At 44.7% G+C, this 22134-nt stretch overlaps 1 protein-coding gene across 1 annotated transcript in view; it reads left to right on the forward strand.

Moving 5' to 3' along the window:
* Positions 1–313: 313 nt before the first annotated feature.
* Positions 314–22134, forward strand: part of st6galnac5a (ST6 (alpha-N-acetyl-neuraminyl-2,3-beta-galactosyl-1,3)-N-acetylgalactosaminide alpha-2,6-sialyltransferase 5a) — a gene marked incomplete at its 3' end in the record, with an annotated part of 101009 nt that continues 79188 nt past the window's right edge. The window contains exons 1-2 of the mRNA XM_083654100.1: positions 314–434; positions 1695–1904. Of these exons, the coding sequence (XP_083510226.1) occupies positions 420–434; positions 1695–1904 (225 nt within the window). The 5' untranslated portion in view covers positions 314–419. The remainder of the gene's footprint in view (positions 435–1694; positions 1905–22134) is intronic.

A 22134-nucleotide genomic window follows, 5' to 3' on the forward strand; every position in this document is an offset into this window, starting at 1 on the left:
TCAAAGGATTACATAGAGTGGGTTTCTGGCTGCTACTCTTTACATTTACAACATCATATTTCTAAGCAGGAAATAACCATTAAACAAAACGTCCTCTCATACTCCTGCAGCAGGTGTGTATAGTCGCTTTAATTAAACTCGCCACACCTTAAACTCGGAGGGCTTTAGGACCCCGCAGAGGAGAGGAGACAGCAGTCAACATCTGTCGCCTCGGTCTCCGCTGTATGAAGCGCCTGGATCCAGTCTGCAGACAGCCAGGCAGGCAGCGTGCAGGCAGGCAAGGCAGGCAAGGCACAGAGAGCTGGAGTGAGTGGACACGGGATGCGTGTTGAACAGATGATGCTCAGCAGCACAGCTCGACCATGACAAGAAGAGGAGCCGCACGCACCGAGTCCAGCAAATAAGACCGCCGCCGCAAAATGAAGACACCTATGGTAAAGCTATTATTATGTCATCGTGTAACGTTAATACAGGCAACTGTTGTGTTTGTGTCCGCTTTCAATGAAGCATCGTCCTCTGAAGTGCGCTCCACTCGCTGTAACAGTGTCCGATCAAAAGATTAGGATGTGGACAAGAGGCATCCAGCTGCGCTCTGTCTGCCTCTGACATGGATCACATTATTATTATTATTTGGCGCTTTATTTTATTCTGGGTTCATCCAGAGCAATTAAAAAAAACGATTGAATTGACTTTTTGGGGGAAATGTTTTGGCTGTGCTGTTTTAATGCACGCCGCCTAAAAATCCAAGCAGCTGTCAAATTGAAATGTTCATAAAGAAAGAAAGGAAAGACTAAAGTGCTTATCCACCTGTGAGTTAATATGGATTTATAGGGAGCAGACGCTCAGACGGATCCACCTCTTAACTTGCAGAGTCAGGAAATCGATATAGCCTATAACTTTATGGTTTAAATTAATGGGCGTCCACAGGGCATGGCGAGGTGTGGCACTTCTGTTGCTTTAGTGAGTCCAGATTTGATTGTCATTCTTTCATTTTTAATCCCTCCAAATTGAAATGAAAATCCCCGTATTGCTATTATTTAGAAATAAAAACGATCCGTCTGGGACAATATTGCCTGCATCCTTTGTGCACTTAATTGCTTCTAATGGTTTGTAAACAGTATCATTAATAACTTGTCTCTCACCTGATCCACGACAGGTGTCCCCTGACATAATTATGTGCAGGGTTTTTTAGTTTTGGGAGGAAAGGATATATGAATTGCAGGGACTTGTCACTTTTCCTTATCTTGGGGTTGATTCACAAGCATGTCTCAGAGGGCTTTACAGAGAATATGTCTAGTTAAGTCTAGCTAAGCACTATCAATAAACCGCATTGAACAATCTTTATATTAGGGGGGGGAGAGGAGAGAGAGAGGAGAGGGGGAGGAGGAAGTGAGAGAGGGGAGAGAATAGGGGGAGGGAGGGAGAGAAGAGAGAGCAGAACAAACAGGTTATACTGCGGCTGTGCGATACCATTGTAATCAATATCACAATAATCTTAAGGATTTTTCTCGATATCAATGTATATCATAATATGGTTCATGTAAGCAAAGTCACGACGATAATGATGATGATGATGATGATGATGATGGATCCAGGCTACTTGTTCTCTCACCTGCTGGAGCCTGGATAGGTGTAACCACTCCGATGCAAAGAGAAGGCTAATTTGTCAACCTGCGTCTGTGTCTCTGTGCCAGCGCCATGGGGTAGCCGTGCTCCTGGTGCTGCTCCTGTGTGCCAGCTTGTTGCTCGTGTACAGCGGCAGCTTCAACAGCGCTTCAACCCGGGACTCCAACGACACACACAGCCAGCATGAGCAGCCTGGGCGGCCCACCGGAGCCCCCCCCAGGGTGCCCAAGCCTCACCCCCCGGTGCTCCAGGGCTACAGCGGCATCATCGACCACAAGGTAAACACACCTGGCAGAGAGAGAGAGAGAGAGAGAGAGAGAGAGAGAGAAAGAGGTGTGTGTGTGTGTGTGTGTGTGTGTGTGTGTGTGTGTGTGTGTGTGTGTGTGTGTGTGTGTGTGTGTGTGTGTGTGTGTGTGTGTGTGTGTGTGTGTGTGTGTGTCAGCACTGGGCGGATGAATGACTTCTGATGTGTCGCTAATGTGCAGGCACTAGGCATTTGAAAGTGAAACCAGTTGCTGTTTTTGTTTCATTATAAACACATTACTGGACTGGGGTCGGTTTTATTGCGTTTTCTCTCTCAAGCACATGCACACGTGTTACATGCAGACGTGTTACATGCACATACACACGTGTTGCACACATGTTACATGCACATGCACACGTGGTACATGCACATGCACACGTGTTACGTGCACATGCACACGTGTTACATGCACATGTGTTACATGCACATGCACACGTGGTACATGCACATGCACACGTGTTACGTGCACATGCACACGTGTTACATGCACATGCACACGTGTTACATGCACATGTGTTACATGCACATGCACACGTGTTACATGCACATGCACACGTGTTACATGCACATGTGTTACATGCACATGCACACGTGTTACATGCACATGCACACGTGTTACGTGCACATGCACACGTGTTACATGCACATGCACACGTGTTACGTGCACATGCACACGTGTTACGTGCACATGCACACGTGTTACATGCACATGCACATGCACACGTGTTACATGCACATGCACATGTGTTATTATGAAGTTCCATACGTCTCACTATTCACTGACACATGCGCAGCAACGTGTGTGTGCCTGCATGACTTAACATAGTCAATCTTGTCACGCGTGCACACGTACGCGCACTATGATGTGCGCAAACTACATCACGCGTAACGACAAGCTGCGTAGCACAGCTACTTCCAGCGTGTACACGTGTGACCAGTCTTGGAGCAATTTCGTTATGCGTTCACACACATACACGTTGGTAGGTTCGAGTGTTACGCAACACAAGTGTATCTGCGCCGCGCACAACACTGAACACATGAACGCGTCGCGTACTTCTCTTCTGTTTCTATATTTCTATTTAGCTGTTCCATTTTCAGCCAGTAGATGGCCAGTGACCAAAATATACCACATTTTAGAACATAATTCGCCCATTAATCCTCATAAACAGAATAGAAAAGTGTAATAATGGCTATATGAGTCGGTAAAACAGTTTTGGTAAATTGTTTTATTTTATTTGGTGAATGAATGTTACATGTTAGACACAGACCCACTAGACATAGTATAGCCTATAAATAGGTTTCAAAATGATTTCCGATATTAAGTTAATCTACCCCCGTGCGGCTGGAGACGCAATTTGGTCAACAGTGCAGTCCATTCTGACAGTATGAAATATGATGAATGAATAAACGTGGAGTTCGCTCCTATTTTATTCAATTTCTGTTCCATTTTCATCCAGTAGATGGTGCCAGTGACCAAAATATGAAACGTATGAAAAAAAGAAGAGCGAAATATCCCAACCACCAAATAGTTTGATCCATTTAAAAATATAATAGGCTACTGTAAACTGTAGCTACTGGTAGGCAAATGTTAGACATATGCCTACCAAAAATATAATTTGTTTTATAATTGCCTTGAAGATCAAATGTTCCCATATAACCCATAGAATTTCTGCATAGTACAATAACCAGTCATGAGAACAGCTTTAATGCACCTTGGCATAGCTTGTACAAGTCTCTGTAACAACAGTACTGCAGTCATCTTTATAACTGTAAACTGTTATACCTTTGTATCAACAGATATTCCCTCAGTTGGTGTTTTGATGGCGGTGGAGGAGAGTGTTGTGTGTTTCCCACTGGTTTGAGATCTGGTCACTGCATGAAGGCCATAGAATATCAATTATAACTGAAATCATTTTCATACTCATCAATTGTCAGTTACACCCCACGCCCTTGTGGATTGGGTCACCTGGAAGAAAGCACTCCCACCAGGATACATCACAGGATACAGTTGACAATCACATCATTGATAAGTGAATCCTTCATCTAAGGCAGGGGACAAGTGGATCCAAGCCATGACATAATATAAAAATGCTCTGCCACTACATAACAGACTCCGACCATGGACACGGTCAACCAATACAGATCTAATGTGTCATTTTTATGATCTCAATGTTTACTGTTCACAGCCGTTTATGGAAACTGAACAAACTACTAGCTTTAGAGCCAACATTATGCTACAAATTTGTTGAGTCAACTGACTTAAAGTTACTGGTCCAATTAGGGCAAATTCAGCTGCAACAGTGAGGCTATACAGGCATTGAGTTCAATTTCATAAGGCCCTCTGTAACGTTTCACAACATTTTCAATGTGTAGGTACAGAAATGTTGCTACAGTACAAGTCAACTTGCTTAGTGACTAGCCTTATATAGAACAGCAGTCCTGCCTATGAGCAGTCAGATTGTCTGAAACTGCCCTGTACTGACATCTGCATTGAGACCCATGAGATAATTCTATTATAGACAGGAGGGGTCTCAGTGATATCTTTTTCTCTTTTTACGCTCCACAGTTGACAGACTTATGCATAGGGTTTGAATTTACCATTTAACCCAGACGAGGCATAAAATGAGATTTACAACACACATTTTGGCATATCCTGAATGGTAGTACAATTAAACATTGCATTACCATGAAAAAATAAAAGTCACACTGTAAAATTGTCAACATTGTTCCAAAACTTTATTAGGATGTTCTTGAGTCCAAGTTAAGGTTCCCTCTATGCTCCAGACAACAAGGTTAGGTCTTCCACATTCAGTTGGCAGGGCAGAGATGTAATTGGGCAAATTAAATGATTGATCTCTAAAGGAGGAAAAACACACAATGTGTGGACCAAAACAGCTCAGCAGGCACAGTAGAATATCAAAAATGGAAAGGATAATCATTTACATTTTCTTGACATGAGGTGCAACACAATTTCAATAGTTTCTGCAGCATTGCACCCAAAATGCAAAAACAAACACAATCTGAGTGGGTTTACAGCAGAAATAGTTCTTCAAATAGTCTTATCAGACCAGCAACACTAACTATTCAGCAAGTTAAACTCTTTGCCTTCTGAACTCTGTACCTGATCAGTAAAAATGACATTAGCAACGGTTGTCCTTGAAAGCTTATTGCAATTCACTTCCTAAGTGAACGTGTCATTCTTTTGGCTAAATATGATGCAAAATCAGTTTCCCAACAAATCTAGCTTAATTTTAGACATTTTGGTAGTTAGACTGCTTAACAATCAGTTTCCCTGTGCCCTCTAATAAGGGACTTCAAACAGTTTAATAGACTGCAAGAACGTAACAAATTATTCAGTCGGAAACGTAAAAGTACATGTTAAAGATCTGCGCTTAAATGTCACTTAGACATTAACACACACCCAGTTTGTCACGTGAAACTGTGGCTCCAGAGATGCGACGGGTTTTTCAGTGTCAACTTGAGTCAAGGGCAATATTGTTGATGACCTCTAACAACAGCAATGACAGCCTAATTATTGGTATCATTCAGATCAATCTGATATCCGAGTCCTGTACAGTTTGTAGACTAAATGAGAGACAGAGGTTTTAAAAGTCCAATGATATTATGGTAACAGCTATCGGCAAGATATCAACACACTGATGAAGTGATGAGGAAGGCGGCCAAAGGCTCAGGATGAGTGTGAAAGTGTAATAAAATAAGATCCTGGGACAGTAGTTTGGAAAACATTAAATTGAAAAAAGAAAATACAGACACTCTCCCAATTCACAGCTACTCGCTGTTGCTCAAAACAGATGCAACATGACTGGGTAACATTGGAGTAACTTTAAAACGAATGCATTTTTATGTCACTGGTTTCATGGGCAACAGCTTTCTGGACAGATCAGTCTCGCCCAAGATGTTCTTCTCGATGCTTTATATCGTCAAGATACACTAGCCCTTGAAACACAAACATTCATCAGCAAATGACCTGCCTGCTCTGGTCTAAACCAACAAATACAATAAAAAGTATATGACCAAGACTCATCAAGTATATATTTCCTCTACATGGAAAGGATAATTATTAAATTACAAGATTTAATAACCCCGTATCACCTTTTTGAAGATGTACTCTGTTAAACTCTTTGCAGTACACAGGTCAAATTACTTCCTATTAAATCTTGTAATTTAAATTCCTAACGGCTCCTTCTTTCCATTTTTGATCTCTAAAGAAAACACCTCAGGCTGTCCCAAAGGTTGGAGATTGCACAATGCCAGACACCATGTGATCCCTGAAGTCATCGTACAATGCATGGAGAGGTAACCTTAAAATAAAGGCACATGTGTTCGCCTCTGGAAAAACTCTCATCTGGTTATTCAATGGGTGATGAAGAAACTCCAGCACAGGCTTTTCGCTGAAGCCAAGAGGAGGAATTTTCTCAGCTCCAGTAGCAAAGCGGAGAACATCCTCCAGAGTCAACTGGACCGGTTCCTCTCCACTTGCCAGTAGGACGGCTTCTCCTTCTGCAAAGATAAAGATGTGATGATTTTAGACACAAGGCAGACATTTTAGTGCATTTAAAAAAGTAGCCAAGAAAATAGTTAGGTCCTACGAAGTGGCACATAATAGGTATTTAAGCATTAATAATATCATTATGTCATACGAACCATAACTTCCAGACAGCATTATTACTGTGTAATTGATTGTGAATTATGTTCATCATTCGTCCTTTTTGTTTGCAGTAGCTAAAGTGTAACACATACCCTCTACGTCGACAAGCCAGTCCCTCCAATAGGCAACTGCTCGCTCCTCTGCCGGGCGACGAGAGCTGCCTTCAACTGAGTAAACCACCTTGAAGAGGTCTTTGACTTCCACTGCAGTCACCGGCGCGGGCGGGCCTCCAACAAACAACCTCTGTAAGGCAGGGCTGTCTTTGAGGGCCTGTAGCACACCGAGTTGCTCCATGCCATCGCATAGCCTTGAGACATTAGATATAAAGATCATATCAGTGATTTTCTGTCATTAATACCTAGGCATACAACCTGAGTCCCTGCTCTAGTTGTAAAGCAACCTTAAAAAAAACATAAGGCTTGTGACAGTTACTCAGAGCCATGTTGTCAAATTTACACTAACCACAGGGCTTAAAATTAGGCGCGGGTTTGCGAGAACCACGCATAATTTTGCCAATTCCCGATTTGTAATTTATAATATGGGAGAAGTCCCGCAATTGTTTACGCACCAATGTCTACAATGTTAGCCGAACATTGACAAAAGCCATAGTAATTTAGACTCAGGTGTGCATAAACTACACGTTAAGAACTTCCTTTTTTAAATACAAAAATGTGAAATTATCGCTTATCGGACATGAGAAGCAGATATTTGTTGGTTATAGTATCGGCTGAAAAAGCATACTACACACACTTACTGTTGCAGAGGCAAATTCAGTCTGCCATCAAAGTAGTACTCCAGTGATGAACGTAATAGTTCATCTCTATCACTCTGTGTCCGGATCACGGTGCTGCAACCGCCTAACAGCGACATGTGTTTGGCTGCCTCTTCCACAGCAGTACGGATTCCCTCCATAGTGTCTGCTTGTTGTATCTGTAATGAATCCAAAAATTAGTTGTTGCACTTGAGAGCTAATGTAACATTTCCATATTCTGTTGGCTCCTTGCAATGGAAGAGAAACCTTTCAATTCCATAAATGAAGTTAGCCTTGTGATGTACTGTTTTTCCTCTGACCACAAAGTAAAACCAGTGTGAGAAACAACTTTGTCAAGAGGTATCACAGGAGAGGGACACCAAGTTGATTGCATCGTACGGTCAGAGAGCTGTATTACGTCGGTGCACTGCATAGACATAAAGCAGCTTTTCGTCAGCCTTTTACACATGACCTCAAGCAAGTATCGTCGATCACTGACCAACAGCGCCCTTCACCTGTCACACAAAGACGGGCATGTCAGCAGGTAGGCTAACCCTTTTTTGTTTCTTATTTACCAATTGCAATAAACTAACAAATGCATTGCCACTTGTGTTTCTGTGTTATGTTCAGCGCGTTGTGATATGCCTCTGGGTCAGACATGTTCCCAAGTTTTATTTGAGCAAATTCTATGTGTGTGTGTATATATATACTGTATATATATATATATATATACACACACACACACACACCGGTATATATATTTTTTTTTTACAATTATTTGGTCTATTTAACTTGCCTTTTGCAACTCGGCCTTTAGCTCGTCGTCATCAAGCTCTGAGATTTCCACAGGTGGTGTTGGTTGTCCTGTCAGCTGGCAAAGTAGTCTCTGTGAAAACACATGCGGCCCCACTCCGCTATGCACTAGACACACGGAAATGATGGATCCAATGGCTCTGTAGTTGCCCCTGGCAAGTCCTGAAGGTATAACAGACATTTGCAGTTTTGCAGGATGAAAAGTTATGCTAGAAATACAGTTTGACACTGGTTGCAGTGGTTGATAACTTGTATTTGTTTTCTGAGTTACCGTTGTTACAGTACATAATGTAATCTCCCATTTAGATTAGTTTGGAAACAGTTAACTTCTGTTAGTGCATACATTTTTAGATTGACAGTGTATCTGCTTCAAATTGCCACCTAGTCACTGTATTCGAATGTGCAGAATTTGTAAACTAATTTTCTTCAATGCATGTTTTCTTCAATGTGTGTCTGTGTGTAAAGTGGAGTCATCTCATGTACATACCTACTGCATCCAGTGCAAGATTCTTGCTCCCGGAAGGTCCCACAAAGAAGCGTGAGTTCAGAAGTGACTTCATCAGTAGTGTGAGAAACTCCCTCGTTGGTCCACCAAGGTCCACTGCTCCTTCTCCCTGACCACAGGTGTCTACAAACACTACATCTAGCTTGAATTTGGGGTCGAATTTGGCTCTTCTAAATGCTCTAAAAGCACTTCCCAAAATGTCAGATCTCACTACATTTATGCTGTTTGCTGATGGTGGCTGTGATTCCAAATCGACATTCAATAGTAGTGTACTCAATATTGCCCGTAGGTCACGTTGGGGCCCTGGAGGAGATCTGGAAGAAGATGGTGAAACCGGTGGAGATGATGCTGGAGATGTTTGGTCAGGTGTGGGCGTTCTAGGAGCAGGCAGAGGTGGAGAAGGCGACGCTGGTAAGGTTGGAGGAGATAACTGCCGTTGAGGGGACACAGCCAATAGTGGTTGGTAGCTACTGGTGGATGCCGTTTCTGATCTTGCTGAAGACCGATGTGTTGTTTCAGTGGCTGGAGTTGGTGAGGCACAGCAGTGTATGGTTGATGTTACAGCGGTCTCTCTGGGAGAATTCTGAAATAGGACATAAAGATGGTTTGGGGGAATTGATTGACCAACATCACTGATGTTGCTGATGACTTTACACAACACTCTAAAGTACACACATTACCATTGTGGACACAGTGTTTGTTTATAGACAGAGCTATACTGACATTTCCTCAAAACTTGATTAATGATATTGTACCCTATTAAGAAATGTCTCTCCTAATGAACCATTAATTTATAAATGACATTGACTGAAACATTAACTCAAAATATAATACACAAAACTGTCATTGTTAACCGTCAGTGAAGTGAACTAACCTCATCTTGGATCCACTGAACAAACAGTGTTGTTGGATCTAGCAAACCACAGTCCTGTAAGGTTCCAACCTGCTCGCTGTGAAGCTGCACCAGTGGAGTTGTGGACGTTAAGAGAAACGTCTCAGTGCCGGACAAAACTCCTCCCACAAAGGACATTAGACTCTATAAATGAAGAACAGAGTACATTACAGATGAAGCAACGTTCAAAGTTGACCCTCCCAGTCCCAGCTGGTGGTGTGAAATAAAAAATAAATAAAATAATTTGAAACCTCATCCTTGTCAGGCTATATCTGCATGGTTACATATCATACATACATAACAGACACCATTAAAGTGTTGTCGATGTGATATTAAAATCACATCTTGAAATGTCTCTTTATAATTGTGTACTTTTCAGAAAGAAGCTTCTTATTCTGAACTCGCTTTTAGCAGCTAGACCCATATGTGGATTCACAGAAAATGATATTGTTTGAAAAAGTTGGCAGATTAGTCATACTAATTTTTTTTGCCACTTTCTCTATCTGATGCTGTTCATTTAAAAGCAATTATTATTATTATTATTATATTATTATTATTTTTGTATTGTTCCAAAATGTGATAGTTTGTTTTTACTGGGGCTCTCTGACAGTGGGAGCTCCTAATGTTTATCTGTCATCACTGTGCGTGCCCAAGGACTTGTTAACAGTACACACTGAAACACAGTGTTAGCCTTTACATAGTGGTAGCTTAATAAGGTTATGAAGCTTGGCTTAGTCGTCTTCAAATTTTAATAGTAATGACTCTAGTTACTATCAATAAGTTGGCTAATTATTGCATCCAACTGTACTGTGCAATGACACTTGGCAAGCCACATGACGTTCATGGCAGATGTGTACAAACCTGCTTACTTCAAACAGGATCAAAAACAGAATTGGTACAGTGTCATACATACATTTGAACGAATTGTAAATGTTGACATACACAAAGTTTAGAGCAGAAAACGTCATGATGTTTTCTTTTCCTTTTGCCACAGTCACAGTACAGTCATGTTGTTTACAGCACCTTTGACTTACCTGGATAGGGCTATCAAGCCTAAATGCCCTTCTACGAAGGCTGCCATCTGCATAGCGAAACTGGAATGGTGTACCGTCAGTGGATGGGGTCGCCATTTCTGCCTCAGCTACTCTCTGCCTCACAATCTATAAAGTTTGAGACAGATTTGAATTGCTATCATAACAGAAGCTGACAAAGAAATTTAAGAATTTGGGGGATCGATCCCTATGATCTGAAATAACTATCCCGTTATGAAATTTGTTCATTAATGGTATGACTAATTATATGGGTTAATATGTACATTAATTAGGATGTTAAAGCCCCAATCAGAAATTTTCACCTTAATAAAAGAGCTTTTTAGCCATTGAAGATGGTACATTGTCTTGTAACACAGAGAATGTCACCACTATTGGTCACACACCGCCCTCCAAAGGCCTCTCCTGGGACTAAGCAGTTTGGTGCCTGCGTCCCGGAGGCAAGATGCGCGCATGCGCTGTAAAAACAAGGAAGTAACTGTCTGGATTTGCTACGAAAATTATGTTTCACGTAACTATGGATTATTATTTCATCACGTAGTGAGTACCCGATGTCACATGTACATAGAGCTTTCTGGTGCTGTGTTTTGTTGACTTTGAACGCCGATATCGAGACGGATACTGTTGCACCCAGAGGGCGCAGTTTCTCCAATTGCAAAACTTGGAAAAGTTGCTGAATGGGGCTTTAAGGCTATGGAAATCATCATTAAATTTTTTAACAAAAAAGCTTTATGGCTCTTTAATTATCTAAGCACTTAAGACATTACACTTACATCCAGACGCCTCATTTCTGCCTCTTCTGCAAATCTGGTGGTCCGGAGAGCCTCTTCCTGAAGACGTGTCTACAGGCACAGCAAATACAGTTACAGCACTCAACAAATTTTATATATATACACACACACACACACTCTTGAAGTTTGAGTTCCAATACCCTCTCTCTGTCAATCGCCAAGCTTCTGTGGTATTCTGCGTCTTGTTCTGCAATGATGTTTCGGCGCTCTTCTAGACTTCCCTGAAATCAGAGAATCAATAACTAAACACCCTGACAGCAGAGTAAATTAAAATTAAGGTCTGGTTGGCGATGTTAAGTAATATGACAGGATTCAACTATGCTTTCATATAAACATAGCATATAATCAAAACAGTGGCACCATGTGCTGAAATGATTTAATAACCATCCAGATGATCACCCCCCACCGCCTATGTAGCTACAAAAAAGTTCAGTTGCCACAAGTAAAGGAAGTTACAATAACAAGGTGAGAGGAAGAGAGAACTTCTCCGTAAATGTAATAGTCACCGTTTGGCTCTCACTATCCCCATCAGTCTGTCTCTCAGCGATGTCCTACAAAAACATAAGATTGGGTATTTTAATCCAATAGCAGGAAACATAATATTGTTGGGGGTACGGTGGCGCAGTGGTAAGCGCTGTCGCCTCACAGTTGGAAGGTCCTGGGTTCGATCCTCGCCTGGGACACTGTGGGCGCTGTGGTTGTGTTCCCCCCCATATCCTCAGTGCCTACTGCCCAGGTGGGTTATCTCGTCATAAGGTTACATAAGGGCCTTTCTCTCTGTGTGGAGTTTGCATGTTCTCCCCGTACCCCCCAGGGATTTCCTCCGTATATAACCCCCCCACTAAAAACATGCAGAAGATCAGATCGTCATCGTCATCCGACCAGTGACGACAACATCCGAAGTTGGTCCCCGGGCGCTGTACGAGAAAGCGACCACTGCTCCTGCCCTGCCCCTTGGAGGAAAGGACATGCCTGGATGGGTTAAATGCAGAGGACCACTTTTCACCGGCCACCGTCAGTCAGCATGAGTGTGTTGTGGCGTTCGTGTGACAATAAAAGACGGGCTTGTCCGTTACGAGAGAGAGAGATATTCAGTGAAACACAGCTGCAGCGTTTGTTGTAGATGATGTCCAATGCATCACTGTATGGAGTAAAGTCTTACCAAGAGGTCAGCAGCAGGGAAACTGTCCATGTCAACATCGTGATCACTGTCATCCGACTCCTACAAAATACACAGACACACAGATTGTGTCATAAACTCAATGGAATAGCAGGACAGTCAATACAATTACTTAATGTACAGTATCACTGAAATGCAGATGGAATGATCTGCAGAACTTGATGTGCAGTTACACCTAATACCAGTCATCTGTGAAACAGGAGCTGGAGTTTTTGACGCACCTCACTTACCATTATGGCATCAGAATGGTCACTGTCCACACCTGTGTCAGTGATGTCCTGTATGATTGACAGAAAAACAGATTAGGTCATAGATTCCAAAAGAATGACATGAAGGCAATGTAAAGGATATAACACAGTGCTTAAGATTGATGGGCAGACCTTGTTTTGTGCACTAACACCCAATTATTAGTCATCAGTGCAACACAGTAGCTGCAGTTGTTTTGGATGTCTTACCGAATCAGAGTGTACTGAGATCGGCTCACTTTCATCTTGATATTCCAACCCCTCACCATCTGGATTGGTTTGGACACTTATCTCACCCTCGCTGGTGTCTGCGTCTTCGGGTTCATCATCTGGATTAGTTATTTTTTTCTGTGGAGCACAAGGACAAACCTCACCTTAATTTTGTTATCCAAGTGAAATTATTGAGCAAACTTTAGCCTGTAATCCATAATTGTATTAATGGCATCTAACATACTGCACCTTGGGTAGAATATACACAGCCGACCGTTTGTTTTTATCCACCATCCGCAGGGCGTGGGATGTCCACGGTTTCTGATGGTGACGTATATTCTTGTGTCCATCAACAGTGCACAGGTCAAATGGCTTGTCTTGGATGATGGGAAACGCTCTTCTTAGCTCTGAGATGAGTGCAGGCTCATCTTGATTGAGCGTCACCATTATTTTCTGTACTCTTAAGGCTGAAAGTTTATTTGAAACAACAAACTATTATCACAATGTATATCAATTTAGTTGAAGATCAGAATGATAACCAGAGACAAATGTGTTCCTTTCAGTTACGTATTCAATTCCATGTCAAATAATAGATCTGTCTATTTTGTTGTGTAATGGGAATACATTTGAGGTATTTGGGGTTTAAAGAGATTCCAATACCGTGCCGATGTGAGTATGTCTTGAGCCCTGGGTCCAAGATAAGTCCCACCCGAAGCGCAACTTTGGTGCTGTAAAAACATAATGTTACTGTGATAAATAAACTACCATATGGCATCGAACCATTTATAACTCATTGCAGAAAAATGACAACCACAATGCAGAAAAAAGCTGAGATTCAAGAAATGGCAAGAGTTCTAAATGCAGGAGAGTTTTCAATTTGCTGGGCTTACACCTGACGATTTCCACAGTCACAGTCACAGACTCAAAACTCAAAGTCAGAATGAAATGGTGGGAGATTTACTGGAGTTGCGGCACGCTCCTGTCAAAAAATCACTAGCACCATTGTTTTCATTTCATATGTTAGTCACCATCTGACTTGGGTAACAACAAATATTACATGCAAAAAGTAACAAATTATTAAGTTAGTACTGTAATTGTTAGTCTAAAAACAACAGCGACATTGAATTACATACTTGTCCATTTGCTCAGGATGGCCACTGGTCAGCCTTCACAAGTGTGTGAATCTAGCTTGTGACTGAAACTTACTCTGCTGTGTAGCAGTGCAATTAGCACTATGACCAACAGGTGTGATTAGGGGGTGGACAGACAAACACACCCACTCACACTGGTTGGTCATTTTCATTAATAGACCCTTCTCACGGGGGCCATTTTGTGTCGAGAAGCCAGGGTAAACACAGGTGCAAGCAAAACACTAATGAGGGTTTCCAACTTCCATGATAGGAATTTGGAAACCCTCATTAGTGTTTTGCTTGCACCTGTGTTTACCCTGGCTTCTCGACACAAAATGGCCCCCGTGAGAAGGGTCTATAGACCAAATCAGCGGGATGTTTACATTTACTTCCGGGTACCCCTGAGGTCCACACATTATAATGGCGGTGGACGGCACAAACTGACGTGTTGAAGACAAAAACAGACAAAGAAGACAAAAATGGTTCGTCCGTGTTGTGTTGTTGTTTAATATCATTCATAACAACACTTTCACTAACGTTAGTGGAGACCAGACTAGCTAATTTACCTGTTGGACCAGACTAGAGTAGACTTGAAGCTAAATTAAATTGACGTGGCGTCAGTAGCTCTGTCTGTACCAGGCTCTTTCTCGCCGAGAAGAGCCTGGTGACGCGAGGTTACTCTGTCTGTAACGTTAAAAAACAGCGAGTTTGACAGACAAACAAACGTTATTAGCTAGCTAACACTACATAAAACAAACACAGAAGAAAGGCTAGATACGTCGGACAAGCATGTTTACCAACCGTTTAACCATTTAAATTGAAAGTAGTCGGCCGAAAACAACGAGAGGGTTTGACAGCATTTATTTGACAACACGCACATTTAAACCTGCCGCCTTCCCCAAGTGGTACCCGGAAGTAAATTTGTTTACATGGTGACGTCACGGTGATTTGGTCTATAGTGCGGCACCACTCCAGATACTTCCAAAGATCCTCAACAGAGAAGATACTTCCTTCCAAGCCTCAGCAATGGTATTCTATGCTAAACACAGCATCTCATAAGTGACATTTGTGGTCAGATCTCGCAATAGACTACTTGCACAACGTGTTAACATGCTAGGATGCAACCGCACAGTACATTGAGTGTATACCTACAGAGATAAGCCAGCAGAGGATGTGCACTGAACCTCCTCAGCTGTGCGTGCAGGTGAGCTGTACACAAAGACAGACATAAAAAAGAAAGAGTATCCATTTTATAGACATTCAACTTATGGCACAGATTAAAGCACATGAAATAAATAACTGATTACTGATAACTGTACCTATGTCCACATGACAGCAAGTGGACGTCCAAATATTGCAGGGGCACATGTTGCTGGCAGTACCGGCACATCTCCTTGACAACCTGGGACAGACATAGGGACACAGAGATAGACATTACAAATGGCCCGCTGGCCTGGAAGTACTACTTCACAGTACTAGAACGCACTTTCCACTTGGGGCAGTAAAATGAATGCCTTAAAAGAATCGTTCTGTTTTGGTGTGTGTGTGTGTGTGTGTATGAGAGAGACTTTGTGCACATGCACGGATGAGAGAGGACTGTGTGGCAAAAATCAATGAAAGACAACTTTGGGTTGGTGGCGATACAACTTTGTCACTAATAAGTAAGTGTCCTCATATAGTAGGACAATTGTGATGAGAATGTTGGTCCTTGAATTTTGTTTAATTAAGTATTTATGATTTTGTAACCTGTGTGTTAGGGTTGGATATGTTATACCCTGCTCTCAATCAATAATAAAAAAAATAAACATAATTACCAACTCATCAGCAATCACAGGGATGTGCACATCCGACCCCAGCTCCTCTTGTAAGGGAACAATATAGGCAACTGCCCGGTTCAGACCGCTTTCTTCATTTAAATACCTGATACTATAACCGTCAGGTTGCATTGGAATTTCAAGCAATTGTCTTGATCTGATGGAGCGGTACAACTTAAACCCCCCCCCATAATTTAGTGTTGGGTAGGCTTCGTGGAGGCCTTTCAAGAGGTCTAGATGTGTCCCCTCTTTATCTGGGAATCTAACTCTCTTCTTGCCCAGTCCACGTTTTTTCAGCTCAGCGGTTTCTGTGGCTGTAGGCACGGTTGTTTGGCCTGGCACAGCCAAACACATAAAGTCATGCTCCCATGGTACTGCTATTGGTGTTCTTCTTCTCGATGCCAGTGTTTGGAGCCTCCTGTTTCGAGTCGGCTCAAACAGTCTGGACAGGGATCCTTGTGACAAAGCCCGAAAGTTGGAACATGTAGGTCCTGTGTTGCTTGCCGTTATGTTGGGTGCTGTAAGTGGTAATGTGTGGATGGAGTGTGTCACAGGACTGGAGCAAGGAACTGAATTGCCAATGGACATGGCAATGGAAGAAGACAGTCCTTGCGCATCTCGTGCGTGGTCCTCACTGCCAGTTAACTGTGACCGTAGGATTTCGACGACTTGTCCTAAAAGCACGCCAGCATTCATTGTAGTGTAACTGCAAGAAAGCAGAGAGGTAGCTGGATTAGTCTTTCACCAGTTTGAAGCTATGTAGCTCCTTTGTTGATCAGGGTCCCCCAGGGGAATCTGTCTCTTTGCTGAAAAGAGCCAATCTACCAAATCACAGCTAAGTTAAGTTGCTTGATTCAGTATTTTGATATTTGATATACATTTGATCACACACGCTCCCTTCCTATATAAACCCATTGTAACTTCAAACTCCATTTGAAAGATGTTTGACTCATTGAAAACACGGGTCCCTGGTTCTGGTCACTGACATTGTTCTACCAATGTGTGAGTGAGACGTGTGTTTTAAATTATTTTTTCTTTTTCTAAAGAAAATAGGCTACAGTCACCAGAGCCAAGGACGTGTGTTTCAGTGATTTAGTGTTTTAAAATGGTTTTTGGAGTTACAATGGGTTCATAGGAAGGGGGCGTGTCTGATAAAATGAATATCCTAAATCGGATTGAATCCATCAACTTAAAAACCGTCTGTGGTGCACTGTGCGTGTGAGTAATGCCCACCGAAAAAATAGGCTATTTCTTTCAGCGCGCCTACTCGCGCGTTAATTGCGCGCCCAAATTGCGCGCCCAGTGTACATTTGCGTTGACAATGACACGTTATTATCGCATTAACTTTGACAGCCCACATAGCCTACAGGAAAGTACAGTACAGAGGCACACATTACAAATCACGGGATGGAAATTGAAAACCTCGTTTTATGTGTAGAGATTTAGTGTAGTCGCAGACTGAAGTTCAATCATGGAAGACCAAATAAGGCATTAATAGAGCACCCCATGCTGTCATAACCCTCAGCCCAAATGACGTCACTAAATGACGTCACCATCTCCGACGTCACCTTCTCTATGACGTCACCTTTGCAGCGTGACGTCAGTTGCCCAAATGACGTCAGTTATGACATCATAAATGCCCTTCTCCCAGTACTATATAAGGCCCCCATCACCACAGCTTAAATCACACTCGTGCAGTCATCACTCACCTTGTGTCAGCATCACGCATCCATCCAGCATCTCCAGGCAAGAAGCTTCATGCAGTCCATCACCATGTACGAGTCCGAAGACGAGCAGCAAATGTTCAGCTCCACCGCGGACGCCTTCCTCCAGAGCACATTCAACGCCCCGGCCAGCCCCGGGCAAATCCCCGATCCCCAGGCTTCATCTCCGGGCGTCTCAGGCGTCTCACTGGACGCTCCCCGCACCAGGGGCCGCGGCCGCAAAAGAAAACCCAACGTCCCGGAGGTCCTCGTCTCGCCCGGATCACAGTCCGCGCAGCACTCCGAAGGCCGTGGCCGTGGCAAAAGAGCCCAGAAGTCCACCTCCAAGAAAGGCCCAGCGAAGCGCACCAAGACCGCCGGCTCCTCGGCGGACGCGCCAAGGCGTCCAGCCCCTCCAGGCCCCCATGATCCCCTGATCGCAACGATGTCTTCAATGGTCGGGGCCCTCGCCGACATCGATGCCCGGCTGAGGCTGATCACGAGCCCCACGCTCCCCACGGCAGCAGCCCAAGCGCACCAGGTTTCAGGCTCGTATCCCCCTTCTCAGCCCGCTTTTCTCCCGGCGATATCAGCCCAGCCAGCCGCGCTCCAAAATCCAGGTGCGTGCGCCGAGTTCCCTCCCCTCCCCGCACTCATCCCCCCTATGAATACCCTCGCCTCGGCCATCCACTCCCCCGGTAACGGGAGGCCGTATATCCCACTCTCAGCAAACATATCGCCCAGGCTTCGAGCCATGATCCTTCAAGGCAGGGATATCAATCTAGTCAGCATTATCCTGCCGTCTGCTGAGTGCAGCAAAAAGTTAACGGGCGGCCAAGATATATCGGCCGTCCTAAAATCTTCCGACCCCCGTCTCGCCAAAGATCTATCACCAACCGAATTCCTCGTTGCGTTCGGGGTTTTCCGCGACACCATATGCTCAGTGTACCCCGGCCGTCGCGTCGAGTTAGACGAGTACTTGGCTCTGATAGGAGACCTCCACCTCAGGTACGGGAAAAACATATTTTACCAGTACCACAAAGCGTTCTCTACAAAAGCGGCGCTGTACATAACTCGTTCCAACATCCGTCTAGACTGGTCCATGTTGGATACCGAGCTACTGGTACTGGTCACGGGTGGTCACCAGGCGATCACCTGTTTTTCCTGCGGCGAAACAGGTCACACAGCGCCGCTATGCGCTGCGGCCGCCTTCCAGGCTTCCGGGAGCAACACACCGCTTCCGGCCGGTCCACCCCCCCTCCTCCAGCTGGAAACCTTCCAGCCATCTCAATCTGACCGCCAGGGGCGCAAGGTAGTTATGCATAACAACATGGCTATCTGCAATAATTTTAATGAGGGAGTTTGCACATACCCTAACTGCATTTTTCTGCACGTCTGCAGCGCCTGCAGGGAAGCGCACCCCCGCTCCGTCTGCCCCCGCAGGATCCGCCCCCCAAGGCAGTTCCCCAAAAAAGAAAGGTTGGGCTAACAATCATAAAATCCCTCCCATCCACCCCCATCGACATCCCAGCCCTGGGCCTCGAATTAGCCTGCCACCCCGATCGCGTATTTACAGATCATCTCTTAACCGGCCTCTCCCAGGGGTTCAAAATAGGAGTAATTTCTCCCCCCACAATTTCCCACGTCTCTAAAAATCTGCAAACGGCTCAAAAAGAGCCCAAAGTAGTTTCTCAACTCCTTAGCAGGGAATTATCAAAAGGATTCATAATCGGCCCATTTGATTCTCCCCCCTTCCCGGTGTTCCGAACAAGTCCAGTAGGCGTCGCCACTCGCAAATATTCCGGCAAAAAGCGCCTAATTATAGACCTGTCAGCGCCCCATCATGGCCCCACTCCAAGCATAAACAGCCTCATTCCTCCCGAACCTTATTCCCTCCACTATGCAAAAATAGACCACGCCATTCGTCTAATCAAACTGGCAGGCAAAGGTGCGTGGCTTTCTAAAGCCGATATCTCAGACGCCTTCAAAGTCATTCCTATCCATCCCTCCCAATGGCATCTATTCGGAATAAAATGGGATTCAAAATTCTATTTTTCCGTAAGGCTCACGTTTGGGTGCAGAAGCAGCCCCGCCATCTTTAATTCACTAGCAGAAGCTCTATGCTGGATATTGCTAAACAATATCCGTCTCCCCGCAGTGCTACACCTGCTAGATGATTTTCTGCTCATCGACCCTCCGTCCGTCCCCTCAATCTCCCTAGTTAAACTCAAAGAGACGTTTCACAGGCTGGGCGTCCCTCTAGCTGAGGAAAAAACCTCCGGGCCCTCATCATCTCTTGAATTCCTGGGCATTAATCTCGACACCAAGCTTATGCAAGCTTCCCTCCCCCTCGAGAAATTGTCTCGCATCCGCAAAATAGCTCAGTCCTATTCAGCAGCCAGCCACATTTCAAAACGAGACCTCCTGTCTCTGCTCGGCCACCTGAATTTCGCTATGCACATTATTCCCCAAGGGAGGTCATTCATTTCCAGGCTGCTCGATTTAGCATCGTCAGTCCCCAGCCTCCTTGACTCCGTTACCCTCAACGAGGGATGCCGATCCGATCTCAAATTCTGGGCTCACCTCTTAGAAAATTGGAACGGAATCTCATTCTTCTATGATGAAATCGTCTCGTCTGCCGACGACCTAAAACTGTTCACAGATGCAGCCCCATCCGTGGGTTTCGGGGGGGTCTACCAAGGCCACTGGTTCGCTGGCACTTGGCCGCAGCAGTTTGCCGGCTTGGATCAGTCCTCCGCTCTATACGAAATATACCCGATAGTGGCTGCCTGTCACATATGGGGGCGCTTCTGGGCACGTAAAAGGATAGCAGTCAAATGCGATAATGCTGCAGTAGTCGCCATCATCAATAAAGGGCGATCATCTTCCCCGGCCATTATGCCTTTTGTTAGGCGCCTAACCTGGCTTTCCGTCACCCATAATTTTATCATGGTCGCCAGGCACATCCCCGGGCATATTAACATAATCGCTGATCACCTCTCCCGTTTCAATTTCCAGGCGTTCCGCAGACTCTACCCCGAAGCAGACTCGACTCCGACACCTCACCCCTCCTTTTCCGCCCTCACGCTCTCATAGAGAGCAATCCCCACCTCACCCCTTTTCTCCACTCGGCCCAGTCCTACATTAGGCAAGGACTGGCCAGTTCCACCATCAAAGCTTACGACGCGGCTTGGCGAATGTTTGCCATGTTCTGCCTCTCCGTCAACCAGCCCGTTCACCCCGTCCTAATTCCCACAGTATGCGCCTTCATTTCTTTCTGCGTAGATGTCCGCCACCTCCGCCCTCCTTACATCCGCAGCCTAGTGGCAGGCATCCAATTTTACGCCAGGGGCCTCGACCCGGCTTTTCCCAGTCTATTTACAAATTCAGTTGTTAAACTACTATTAAAAGGCATTTCAAAAGCTTTTCCGTCGGCCCCCGACTCCCGGCGTCCCATTACTCTCCCCTTATTACGGCACATGTTAACCAGCCTCAGACAAGGCATTCACTCCACCTTCTTAGACAGCCTCTTAGAGTGCGTATTTTCCCTGGCCTTTTATGGGTTCCTCAGAATCAGCGAGTTTACATCCCCCGCCACGTTTCAACCCTCACGCGACATAACTCTCTCCGATTTAAAATTCCACCCCGACCACTATAGCATCTCCCTGAAACATACCAAAGTAGGCGGAGCTTGCCCTATAATCATTGCTCGCATCCAATCTCCCTTCTGCCCCTTCTCGGCCATGATTCGATACCTTAAAGTCAGGCCCCCAACTAGTCCCTCGGCCCCCCTTTTCCTCATCTCTCCCCATCATCACATGACGAGATCCTGGTTCATCCTCCACTTCAAGACCACACTCCAGAAATGCAACATCCCTGCGGAGAACTATTCCAGCCACTCCTTCAGGATCGGAGCAGCCACATCAGCAGCCACGCAGGGGATGTCCTCCGCCTCCCTTCAACAACTGGGGCGCTGGTCCTCAACCGCCCATGCATCCTACATTCGACCAGAGCAAGACGCCATACTATCAGCCCAGAGATCCCTTCTTCCATGACTAAAGAGGCAGCAAGCACTTCGTTGGTGGTGATCAAACTCTCCTTTTCTCATCGATGTGCCCATGCCCGGGCTATCCACATCCACTCCCTTGCATCCCCGCTTTGCCTTAAAAAACCCCGGTCAGCCCCTCATCTCCCGACATGCATAAATTTTCCCCCTGTCAGCCCACGACCTGACTAAAAGCATACCCCAGGCGAGCTCCATGACCCCCGTTTTCACTCTCCCAGTTCCTGAAATAACTTTAAATTCCTTTGGGGGGATGATGACCCCCGTTTTCACTCTCCCTGTTCCTGAAATAACTTTAAATTCCTTTGGGGGGATGTCCTATCTCTTACAGCACCGACGCCCTCTCTCATAAGCAAGAGGAGCGTCACATCATGGAGTCATACGCCATA

This window comes from Poromitra crassiceps (genome assembly GCF_964638095.1).
Source record: "Poromitra crassiceps genome assembly, chromosome: 17".
NCBI lineage: Eukaryota > Metazoa > Chordata > Actinopteri > Beryciformes > Melamphaidae > Poromitra > Poromitra crassiceps.